This window comes from Salmo trutta, chromosome 32, assembly GCF_901001165.1.
Source record: "Salmo trutta chromosome 32, fSalTru1.1, whole genome shotgun sequence".
Lineage (NCBI taxonomy): Eukaryota > Metazoa > Chordata > Actinopteri > Salmoniformes > Salmonidae > Salmo > Salmo trutta.
The window spans coordinates 20,045,153-20,058,378 of NC_042988.1; the positions used below are offsets into that span (position 1 = coordinate 20,045,153).

The 13,226-nt window shown below is 44.2% G+C and overlaps 1 protein-coding gene across 5 annotated transcripts in view; it reads left to right on the plus strand.

The window, feature by feature from the left end:
• Positions 1–13,226, plus strand: part of LOC115171352 (microtubule-associated serine/threonine-protein kinase 1) — a 64,006-nt gene that overhangs the window by 20,983 nt on the left and 29,797 nt on the right. For all 5 annotated transcript variants that reach the window (XM_029728080.1, XM_029728081.1, XM_029728085.1 and 2 more), the window contains 3 exons: positions 10,269–10,366; positions 10,485–10,560; positions 11,170–11,242. In XM_029728080.1, coding sequence (XP_029583940.1) covers positions 10,269–10,366; positions 10,485–10,560; positions 11,170–11,242 — 247 coding nt within the window. The remainder of the gene's footprint in view (positions 1–10,268; positions 10,367–10,484; positions 10,561–11,169; positions 11,243–13,226) is intronic.

Below are 13,226 nucleotides of genomic sequence, written 5' to 3' on the forward strand. Positions count from 1 at the left end.
TTGTAAATAAGAGTAAAGATTATTGTTATTAACTGACTTGCCTAGTTCAATAAAAAAATAACCAAACCTATTGCAATAGTAAATCTATGTGCTGGCGGTAGACCTTTACATTCAGGGATGTGCCAGATATATGTTTGTTATTTTCACAGCCAAAAATGATTGGCTCAGTGCTTCCAGTGGCACAGAAAGGTCACAGAAAGGTCTTGGTTAAAGCATCTCTTTTCCAAGCTTAAAAGGATAAACATTTAACACGATGGGCCAGATAAGGTTGAATACATTGGTCATGCTGTCAATCCAGCATGACTTCTGCCTTGTTCAAAACAACTGGAAACTCGGAAATGGGAAATCTCAGACTTCAGTGCGTTCAAGACAACTGGGAACTTGGAAAAAAATGAACTGGGAAAATACGTTTTGAACAGTCATCCAACTTGGAATTCCAAGTCTGGAACTTGAGCCTCTTTCTAGAGCTCCGACCTGAAGATCACTAACATCATGATTCGACTTTGGGTTTTTTTCTTTGAGTTTTCAGGTGTCTTGAAAGCACCATAAATCCAGAGAATGCCAGACTTTGATGACAAAGTTTGATGACATAATTTGCCCACAAAGGACCTCCGCACCACCCTTCTGTTCAAGTGAGCACAGCACAACATGGTGAGTTCAAAAATGTATTGTATGCTGCTGCATAAATGCTGTAAAATGCCAGGGAGATATGTATACTGTAGCTAAGAAAGTAATACTAAGTGTATGTTGTGTAGTAAGCTGTTATTAGCCAATGTACCTCACCCTAATAATTTGGCCCCTTTTCCCCTCATAATTTAGCCATTTGTTCTGACTTGGTGGTGCACATGTAGCCTATAGCCTGTTTTAGTGAAATGTCATCATTGAATATTGTAAGAGCTTTCATTGTCTGCTCATATGCACACTTTATTTATCCTACGGTTCTGACTTGGTGTACAGGGAGAATACTGTAAGAACGGCCCATGTTCTGAATTCTGTTGCTGTACATTTCAGAAGTGCTGAACAAATAGTTATATTGACTACATCCATCCTAGCTCGCTCATTAATGTCTTAATCGAAATTATGGATAGCCTCTTATCCACTCATCGTCCCCTTATGTCATAGTTTGTACGTCTAAATTGTCAGTAGAAACCACATTTGTTTAAGCAAGTCAGCCATGCGGGGCGGCAGGTAGCCTAGCGGTTAGAGCGTTGGACTAGTAACCTGAAGGTTACATGATCAAATCCCCGAGCTGACAAGGTAAAAATCTGTTATTCTACCCCTGAACAAGGCAGTTAACCCACTGTTCCTAGGCTGTCATTGAGAATAAGAATTTGTTCTTAACTGATTTGCCTAGTTAAATAAAAAATATTAGCTGTTTTTTAAAGGCAGTAAATGAGGCTGAATTAACTGTTTCGGTGCCAGACAAGGCTCCGCTGATAGCCAGGTGTAGCAATGGTAAGGATTCACCCCATGGTGCTGAAAAGAATGCTCTGCTGTTGGGATAGCTTTGTGTGGGCACTGTTTGTCACCGTTATAGTGCAATTCATTTTTGGGGGGGAGTTAGCCCCACCAGGAATTACAGGCTAAAATTGCCACTGAGCCTACCCCTTGTTAGCTTTAGATAAATGTTTTTTAAAAAGGCCTGATTATATAATGCGATCTATATCAACACTTTAGTCCGCAGAGCTTTATGCTAGAAGCAAGCTATAAAATGCAGGGGAAAGATGTGACTCCGATGCTGAAGGGATATCTTTGGTTTGTTTCTATGCCATTCAGAGGCTGCACTACAACATTCTATAGCCGAGGAGACAAAACATGTACTTTTCTTAGGAAGTAATGTGTGATCCTGTCACTAATTGACGATCAACATTTCAACAAGCTATTAAACAACATACCAGGGGTGGAAAAAGTACCCAATTGTCATACTTGAGTCAAAGTAAAGATACCTTAATAAAAAATGACTCAAATAAAAGTGAAAGTCAGTAAAATACTACTTGAATAAAAGTATAAAAGTATTTGGTTTTAAATTTACTTAGGTATTAAAAGTAAATGTAATTGCTAAAATATACTTAAATATCAAAAGTAAAAGTATAAATCATTTTAAATTCCTTATATTAAGCAAACCAGACAGCACCATTTTCTTGTTTTTTATTTTATTTTATGGATAGCCAGGGGCACACACCAACGCTAGGACATCATTTACAAACCAAGCATGTGTGTTTAGTGAGTCCACCAGATCAGAGGCACTAGGGTTGACCAGGGATGTTCTCTTAATAAGTGCATGAATGGACCTTTTTCCTGTCCTGCTAAGAATCCAAAATGTAACGACTACTTTTGGGTTTCAGGGAAAATATATGGAGGACAAAGTACATTACTTTCTTTAGGAATGTAGTGAAGTAAAATAAAAGTTGTCAAAAATATAAATAGTAAAGTAAAGTACAGATACCCCCAAAAAACTACTTTTATATTTAACTGTTTCGCTGCCAGACAAGGCTCCGCTGATAGCCAGGTATAGTATAGCAAGTATATTTTACTTAAGTACTTTACACCACAGTGGATTTCACATGACTGGACAGGAGCGCAGTCATGGGGGAGCCAGGCCCAGCCAATCAGAATGAGTTTTTCCCCACAAAAGGGGATTATTACAGGCAGAAATACTCCTCTGCAGTTAAATTTTTATTTTTATTTAGAATTAAATAATAATGAAATGAAAAATTCCTTATTAGCCTATACAGTCAATCACAACCTCTGCCTTTGAATTTACTTTTAGAAACAACAGTTGTAACTGGTTCTGTTGCGCTCAATTTTTACAGTTGATGGACAACTTCAGCACAAACTTAGACTATCCTCTTTTTTAACAACATCCTGTATAGAAATCACAACCTCTCTGGTGCTGCAGCATGTGCTCATTAGTTGTCATGCACTGTTGTGCTATTAAAAGATTCTGCTTGTTTCCAGTCATGTAAAATAATGTAGAATTGCATGAAATGCTTTTATAAAAGGCAATTTGTTTCTCAGACCACAAATAAGGTGATACATTCATGCAGTATTTTAATTATAATGGAGATCTTTTCACAGCTACCCTTGTCCATGGTGTAATGTGAATCCACAACCTTCTGGCTACTTTGCCATGTAGACTAATGCTTACAAAATGAAGGACAGTTTCTAAAACTGCAAATCTTAAGGCTCTGGTCTATGCTAGGAGTGAGGGTAAATGCTAGGCATGTCCTCTGCTATCCACTATTATTTTGGGTCTAGGGGAGGGTCACTTGTTTTTTTTCAAGCGTTCAGGTAGGGTTGGGTAAAAATATATTTTACTGAAGGGAGGGCCATCCATTTTCATTTCAGAGTGGTCTGATTTTCTTCAGGTATCCCTCATTATAAATAACGTACAGTCCCTTAGAAGGAGTGCAGGGGCAAATTTAGTTATTGCACACGCACACTTCGCAGAGTAGGCGTTCCCTACGGAAATATGCTAATACATGCTAGACCACGCCAGTAGGATTTCGCTAGCTCGTGCTTGGCTCTGCCCACCTCCATGCTTGTTCTACCCACTATGCTTCATTTGCTCACAATGGAAACGACAGACTGTGGTCTATCTTGGGTTAGTTTCAAAAATCTTTGGTACTATTGTAGCAATTGTTTACACCATTTAAAAAAAATCTTATTGCAACCACATCATACATTCACCGTATTTTGTTCCTTCTCTCTTTCACATTATTGCTTCTCCTTTGTCATTTTATTTTCATCTCACATGGTCTGTGAACTTGAATAACTACGGAGTCGGGTGTCACTCTCTGTCTCCTCTCCTCCTCTCACTGGTCACCCTCTCTCAACTCTTATCTGTGTCTCCCCTGGTGCACATTGCGTAGCAACAAGCCAACATGTGATCTGAGCCCACCGCTCAGTGCTCTCTCCTCTCCACTAACTCTCTCCTCTACCTCCTTCCCACCTCTCCTGTACCCAGTCTCCTATTCTACCTAAATCTCTCTCCCCTCCTTTCTTCTACTAATATCTCCCCTTCTCCACCCATCGCTCACGCTACCCTCTATCCATCTTTCCCCTCCTTTCCTCTACCAGTCTCAGCTCTTCTCCACCCATCGCTCACGCTACCCTCTATCCATCTTTCCCCTCCTTTCCTCTACCAGTCTCAGCTCTTCTCCACCCATCGCTCACGCTACCCTCTATCCATCTTTCCCCTCCTTTCCTCTACCAGTCTCAGCTCTTCTCCACCCATCGCTCACGCTACCCTCTATCCATCTTTCCCCTCCTTTCCTCTACCAGTCTCAGCTCTTCTCCACCCATCTCTTCCCCCCTCCTCTATCCATCTCTCCAGTGCCAGATGTAAACACCTGCTGTACCTCAACTTAACCTCAGATGCTCTCTCTCTCTCTCTCTTTTCCTCCCTCCATCGCAGCTCTGTGTGTCTCTGTTTCTTGCTCCCTTTCACTTTCTCGCATTCTCTTTGTCCTTCAGAATATAGTCAGTTTCAAATTTGTCATCTCATCCATATAAATACAATATTGCATCTGCCTGTTTGTTAGCATGGAGGGAGACGTGGTTTGGTTTGCTCAGTGTTAATGAGGTCTGTTCCCTCTGCTGTGAATGGAGGAAGAGAGAGGGGGAATAGATGAAAAGGCAGAGGATAAGCATAAATAAGGTGATGAGGGCTCCTATTTGTCAGGCATTTTGTTCAAGCAGAAGGGCCTGTGTTTTTTTTGTGAATGTGTGTGTTCGCTATGTTTCCATTATAGTGTGTGTGTGTGTGTGTGTGTAGCACTGTGAAAGAACTGGGTCATGTTTACCTTACACCTGTGTAACAGTGTTGCTGCCGTCCCTCTCCTCGTCCCAACCTGGACTTGAACCAGGGACCCTCTGAACACATCGACAACCAGGTAAACAACTACTTCAAGGTCTCAGAGTGAGTGACGTCACCGATTGAAACGCTACTAGCGCGCACCGTTAACTAGCTAGCCATTTCACACTGGTTACACCTGCAAGGATGATGAGCACCACTGGGAGAACATCCTCCCTTTCCCTACCTCATGTCTCTTTGTCTCTCTCTCTTTCCTCCCTCCTTTTTTCTCTTCCACTTGATTTTCTTTTCTTTATCCATCCCTTTCTTCCCTTGCCCTTGTTCTTTTCCATGTCTTCTCCCCACCTATATTTCTTTCTCCATCTCTCCTTTCCTTTCCATCCCTCCTAATTTATTCCCTCCTCTCAATCTCCCTCCCTCCTCTTCAGTGAGAAGCCCCAGGCAGTGAGCAGCCTGTCAGCTGGGAGGTTGTGTGGAGTCAGCCGGTTCAGTCCAGCCTTAGTCACTGGGGCTGAAACAAACAGCCACATCTCCCCACTGTCCTGTCTGCCTGTGACCCTGAATGAGCAATCAGAGAATGGGCCTGGGCCCCGGGGCCGTTGGGGACTGGTCCTAAAATATAAAGCCATTAGACCAACACTAATTTTCCTTGAAATAATGAGTAAGGGGGTGTACTGATGGGGTTGAGGTCAGGGCTCTGTGCAGGTCAATCATGTTCTTCCACACCGATCTCAGCAAACTATTTCTGTATAGACCTTGCTTTGTGCACGGGGGCTTTGTCATGCTGAAACAGGAAAGGGCCTTCGACAAACTATTGCCACTAACTTGGAAGCACAGAATCATCATTCAGGATGGCAGGTAGCCTAGTGGTTAGAGTGTTGGGACAGTAATTGAAAGGTTGCTGGATCAAATCCCTGAGCTGACACACTGTTCCTCAGTAGGCTGTCATTGTAAATAAGAATTTGTTCTTAACTGACTTGCCTAGTTAAAAAATAAAATGTCATTGTATGCTGTAGTGTTAAGATTTCCCTTCACCATGAAAAACAGCCCCAGACCATTGTTCCTCCTCCACCAAACTTTAAAATTGGCACCATGGGGCAGATAGTGTTCTCCTGGCATCCCCTAAACCCAGAGATGTCTGTCAGACTGCCAGATGGTGAAGTGTGATTCATCACTACAGAGAATGAATGCGTTTTCACTGCTCCAGAGTCCAATGGCGGTGAGCTTTACACCACTCCAGCCAATGCTTGGCTTTGCACATGTTGATCTTAGACTTGTGGCGGCTGCTCGGCCATGGAAACCCATTTCATGACGCTAACGATGAACAGTTATTGTGCTGACGTTGCTTCTAGAGGCAGTTTGGAACTCATTAGTGAGTGTTGCAACCGAGGACAGACGATTTTTACGCGCTACACTCTTCAGCACTCGGCGGTCCCATTCTGTGCACTTGTATGGCCTACCACTTCGTGGCTGAGCCGTTGTTGCTCCTAGACGTTTCCACTTCACAATAACAGCACTTACAGTTGACCTGGGCAGCTCTAGCTGGGCAGAAATTTGACGAACTGACTTGTTGGAAAGGTGGCATCCTATGACGGGGCCACGTTGAAAGTCTCTGAGCTCTTCCGAATGGGCCATTCTAATGCCAATGTTTGTCTATGGAGATTGCATGGTTGTGTGCTCGATTTTATACACCTGTCAGCAAGAAGTGTTGCTGAAATAGCCGCATCCACTAATTTAAAGGGTTGTCCACACCTTTTTGGGCATGTAGTGCATCTTAAATTGCATGTGTGTACGTTTGCATGCATGCCTTTGTGTGCACATATTTGTGTGAACACTTAGCCCTATTTATTTCCCACGGCATTGAGAGTGCATTTATCCTGCTAGTCTGAGAACCACAAAAGTAGAATCTCAGCCAGTAAGGCTCTTTGTACTCTGGGTTTCTCACTGATGCCTCAGAGCGCCCTGCACTCCTTTAAATAGCCCCAGTTGCTGAAGAAACAATTAACCACAAACGGGATGAAAGCCAAGTGAAACAGTGTTTAATGTGCTCGCTGTCGCTTTCTGCTCCCACCATCATCTGCAGTGAAATGAAACGTTAATTAATACGTCTCCAAAGCCTCTCCCTCACGTTGAATTAGAACTGAATCTGGAGAGGCCCAGTGCTGGGGATGAGGGCCACAAAAGAGGATTACAGAGGCATCCATCAGTAGCAAAGCCTAAAGAGTCGAGATCGTAAATTACCAAAACTATAAGCTTGATGACAGATCATATTTTATAGGATAGGTAATGAAAGCAAAAATGAATGAACTCCTCTCTCTGGTTAGTGGTTGGTGATATTTGGGTTTAGGCTAACAGCTGGTTTTGTGATCAACTCTTTATCAACATTCTCAGTAATAACCACAAGCACAGGAGTACAATCTTCACAACTGAAACAAACAGATGGAACAAACACACGGGTTGATTGAACTGATTTGTTGCAGAGTCATGCTAATCATTAGCATTACCTGCAGCCTGACTAGACTGTCTGTGATTGGTTGCTAGCAGCACTCTGTCACTGTCTCCCAATGGAATAGAGGGGGTTGTCTCTGCGACTGCCTCTGTGTCTGTCCGACTGGGTGATCCTACAGTCAGCTCACGTCATGACTCAGCAATCAGCCTATTAGTCCCAATGACTCTGCATTTATTCAGACGGAAAAACACTCCTCTGAAACAACGTCAAAGAAACTGTGTGTGTGGCGGTGGGGTGGGTGATAGTGGGGTGTGGTGATAGTGGGGGGGGGGGGGGGGGGGGGGTATGTGTGTGGTCAAGGAGAGTTCCTCTCGCGTATCTGCCTGTGTGCTGGAAAAGGCTGAATGCATATGCCTGGTGCCCTAAATTGATGACATATGTCGTGTAGCAATAGTTGAGTGGAGATTATAATTCTTCTCGGGTCAGCTCATAATCCGAATACCCAAGATCTGACATAGTTGTGTTCTGTGGGTGTCTCTGTACAGTAGTCTGATACCCCATTTCATGGGTGCACAGCACACTCTATAGGCAAGGCTGTACATGTGCATATATTTATGCCACCAATTAACTGTTTTTTTTACTGTTTATTGTCAAATTAATAAATGATTGTGTTTATTTTTAAGTTATATAACAACATCCCAACCTTGTTTAGCATTAATATCTAGCCCAAATATGGCATTATTCCACTATCTCTATTTGTTTTGGTCAGTATTAATTGGGGACTTTAATTTTGAAGGCGAAGCACAAATTCCACTATTGTGGCTAATCCTTATTGTGGCTAGCTTCACACAGGTGTGGGACACAACTGCTGCCTCTCTGCTACTGCCCAGTTGGAAGGAAGAAAGAGTGGGAATTGCACCTCGATGGAATTGCAGCACTGTTGCACTGGTCATCAGCATCGGCTTGTCGTTGAGTTAGCAATTGGATTGTCACGTTAACAGTTAACCACCATACCGAATATGGATGACTATTTAAATCAAGTGTTATCAAGTGTTACTTGATGACATCACGACGACTTGGGGTCAGTGGGTTCAGAACAACAATGACAAAAACTGTATACAGAAAAATACCCAAAAGGGCACTTGAGGAGTGGGATGGCAAAGGGGAAGGTCCTCTGACACAGGTAGACCCCCCTATCTGTGCCACTGGTTTAAAGCAGCTTCTCTGGATCCCCACATGGTAGGAGTTCATCCTTCCGTTAACCAGACAGGCACTCACAAAGTATAGACTGCTGATCACTGTCCATGGTGCTGAAATTGCGACATCTGTTCGATGATGGGCTTTCTGTGGTGCCAAGGAATGTAGCCTAGAGCTTTAGCTAATGGATAAATGTTTATTGGTATGCCTATTTGGTCATCCTTCCTCATGTTAACATTTCACGACACTATACATGGTGTCGCAATGCTGCCATGTTGAGACTGCTTGCTGGCGGCAATAATGTAATTACTTGTTCAGTAATTAAAGTTGGAAAATCAAACATTGCACATTGTTAAATAACTTTTTGATGCAATTTATCTCTTTCAATAATATGTTGAAGGAGAATGAGAGACTCAATTAAATATGTTGTACAATTGCTGTATTTGAAGCACCATTCCCTTCTGCCCAGTTTTCCGGATGTTGCTAGGGCAATCAAGCTGTTTTTACCAACCCTGTAACTGTCACTTCAGCGGAGAGATAGTTTTCTAAACTTAAACACATGAAGGGCTTAGCCTGCCTGAGAACCATTAGGCTCCCGGTCTGATGTGCGCTTTTAACACGTGAGTAAGCTTCATTCATTGCTCTGGCACCGTCGTAGCCTTGACCATGGAATTTGTTCACTGATATCCCCTTACTTTCAATCAGTTAAATGTTGTATTGTTCAAGGCTTGAGGCACTTTTTGGGGAAAAAAAATCTTTCCTCGCTACAGAGGGCTACACCGGTCCGCTAATAAAGGACTAGTAAATGCCCAGTGCGCCACTTTTGTGAATAATTTTTAAAAAATGTTTATTTTTATTTCTATAATTTTTTTCTTCCAAATTTCTTAGGGGGTGCTTTAGCACCCTCAGCACCCCTAGTTCCTGCAGCTATGGCAACAGGCATGTCTGTATAACCTCTCCCCTGTGTGACAGAGGCAGGATGTGTAAAAACAGAAGGACTCTTCCCGCATTCACGTGCTATATGGAACTAGGAATATCTTTCTAACTAGTTGTAGTTATACACTTGCCGCGTTCCATGAATCAGCAAGTCGGACATTTTCGAGTTTCCTATATCCGACCAGCATATGAACGCAGCATCTCTCCTCCTTTCCTTGACGGTAAAGCCAAGCTACACTGACTGACTAGTAGTGCATACAGTATTAAAGAGTGGATGGGGCAGTGTGTCATAGTGCTGGTGATGGAGCTATCTGAGTGTGTTTCAAATGGGTCTGAGCCCGTGCCATTACTGACAACGCCTGTGTGTGACTCAGATAGAGTCATCATGTGTAGTATGACATGGAGGAGAGTGTGTGGAGTGGCGGTTCCAATTTGGATTGAGGTTCTCCCATGGATTTGAGATGATCCTGTTGTCTTCCCATTCTCCCTCTCTCTCTCTCTCTCTCTCTCTCTCTCTCTCTCTCTCTCTCGCTCTGTATCTCTCCCTCCTTTCTACTCTTCACCCTTATCTTGCATGAGAGGAGACGGCTGGGGATTGATGGCAAATTGAATTTTCTTTATCGTCTTGGTCCTCCTGCAGTGAGCCCTGCATACGCACATGTCCACACACACACATACACACACACAAACACACACACACATTTGAAAACACACACACACTTGAACACACTAAACCACAGACAAACGCACACACACTTGCAGTAACACACTCTCTCTTTTATGTACCACACTGAACCTTCACAGAAGGTCTCCTGCTAATACATCATTGTTCATAAAACTCCCTCTATTTGTCTTTCTCTGTGTTTCCAGTTGTCGTACCAGTAACAGGAAGAGTCTGATCCTGTCCACCACCTCCCCCACGCTGCCCCACCGCCCACACTCTCCTCTGCCCCTCCCTGGACACCTCGGTACGTACTACAGCCGTCTCGGACTGCAAACATCTTACTGTAAACACGTCATTATACAGTACCTCTCCTCCTTTCATGCTCTGTCTGTTTCTCTATTCCCATTCCTTTATGTTTCCAGGAAGTAGCCCTCTGGACAGCCCACGCAACTTCTCTTCCAGCACCCCGGCACACTTCTCATTCGCCTCCTCCAGAAGGTAACAGCTCCCTGACACTGTGTGTGTATGCATGCGTGTGTATGTATGTGTGAGAGAGGGAGGGAGGGAGAGGTGAATACCTGTTAGATGCAGGTCTAGCACCTCCCAGTGAGAATGATCACACCTCTCAGAGTCAGTGGTGAGAGGAAGCCAAAGAGCCTAGCCAGGAGGTAGGAATGTGTGTATGTATGTTTGAGATACACAACAACATACACATGTGAAGAGGTCCAATCCAGTCATCCCTTGTCTTGTCAGTCAGTCAGTCAGTCAGTCAGTCAGTCAGTCAGAGTTAGAGAAGTAGAGGCAGGAGCAGTAATAGCTTTCTGTACTCACTCCTCGTGTTAATCAAATCTTTCTGCCTGTCTGTCACTGCAGCATGCTGCAGCCCCATAGAAACACAATGGCCAGGCCACTCCACTCTATTCCCTCTCCCTTCGGATGGCTCTTATGACTAACACAATACTATGGATCAGTTGTGTTATACAGGATGCGGGCGCCGCCTCATTCGCATATTTCCATATTAGTTCCATTGGTGGATGCATTGAGGATGTTGGGCATAAGTCTGATGCTCTCAGGTTTAATACTGTACATTGTTTTTCTACTCTGAAGGGCGGATGGTCGACGATGGTCCCTGGCATCTCTGCCCTCCTCTGGATATGGCACCAACACGCCCAGCTCCACGGTAGCACAGATTTACCCTGCTTTGTCTCATCTCATGCATCAATGGCATTTTCCAAAAAAGCTCTTAGTCTTTTCTTCAGAACTCGCTTTCTACCACTTTCTCTCTTTATCTGACTTACTTCACTGTCTCTGTCTCCTTTCTCTTTCTAACACTATGGCACACTCTTACTGTCTCTGTCTCCTTTCTCTTTCTAACACTATGGCACACTCTTACTGTCTCTGTCTCCTTTCTCTTTCTAACACTATGGCACACTCTTACTGTCTCTGTCTCCTTTCTCTTTCTAACACTATGGCACACTCTTACTGTCTCTGTCTCCTTTCTCTTTCTAACACTATGGCACACTCTTACTGTCTCTGTCTCCTTTCTCTTTCTAACACTATGGCACACTCTTACTGTCTCTGTCTCCTTTCTCTTTCTAACACTATGGCACACTCTTACTGTCTCTGTCTCCTTTCTCTTTCTAACACTATGGCACACTCTTACTGTCTCTGTCTCCTTTCTCTTTCTAACACTATGGCACACTCTTACTGTCTCTGTCTCCTTTCTCTTTCTAACACTATGGCACACTCTTACTGTCTCTGTCTCCTTTCTCTTTCTAACACTATGGCACACTCTTACTGTCTCTGTCTCCTTTCTCTTTCTAACACTATGGCACACTCTTACTGTCTCTGTCTCCTTTCTCTTTCTAACACTATGGCACACTCTTACTGTCTCTGTCTCCTTTCTCTTTCTAACACTATGGCACACTCTTACTGTCTCTGTCTCCTTTCTCTTTCTAACACTATGGCACACTCTTACTGTCTCTGTCTCTGTCTCCTTTCTCTTTCTAACACTATGGCACACTCTTACTGTCTTTGTCTCCTTTCTCTTTCTAACACTATGGCACACTCTTACTGTCTCTGTCTCCTTTCTCTTTCTAACACTATAGTCGACCAATTAGTCTACTCCCTACACTCAGTAAGATATTGGAGGGTATTGTGAGTAGACAAATATGGGAGTATATGGAAAATAATGATCTGATTACAGCCAATCAGCATGCTTATCGCAAAAACCATTCCACTCCACTACCACTGCATTGGTTGACATGACTGACCAGTGGCTCAATGCTATGGATAATGGCAAGTTTGTGGGGGTACTATTTTTAGATTTCAGTGCAGCATTTGATTTAGTGGATCATGAAATAATTTTGACAAAATTAATGCATTATGGTTTTAAGGAGGCAGCATTGAATTGGGTACAGTCATATCTAACTGACAGGAAACAGTCCACCTATATGTTACGGCTTGGTAGTCGTGGAGGAGGAATGAGGCGCAGGAAGCAGCGAACACAGGGTAGTGGTGTTTTTAATATACACTCACACAAAAAACAAATGTTCCCACACACAGGGGAGAAAGTACATACGGCGTCAAACAACGTCGACACGAACATAAGCCGTCTGTCAAAGAAACAATCATTAATCCCGCACGAACAGGAGCGGGCCAGCTAAACTAAATAGCCCCTCTAATGGCTAATTGACCACAGGTGTCACAAAATAAAAAAAGGGAAAAGCAAAAGGGAATCGGTGGCAGCTAATAGGCCGGTGACGACGACCGCCGAGCGCCACCCGAGCAGGAGGGGGCGCCACCGTCGGTGGGAATCGTGACAGTACCCCCCTCCTGACGCGCGGCTCCCGCAGCGCGCCGACACCGGCCTCAAGGTCGACCCGGAGGGGGAGGTGCAGGGCGATCCGGACGGAGGTGGTGGAACTCCCTCAACATAGATGGGTCCAGGACGTCCGCCACCGGCACCCAGCACCTCTCCTCCGGGCCGTACCCCTCCCAGTCAACGAAGTACTGTAGGCCCCTCGCCCGCCGTCTCGAGTCCAGTATGGCCCGTATGCTGTACGCCGGGGACCCCCCGATGTCCAGAGGGGGCGGAGGGACCTCCGGCACCTCATCTTCGTGAAGGGGACCAGCTACCACCGGCCTGAGGAGAGACACATGAA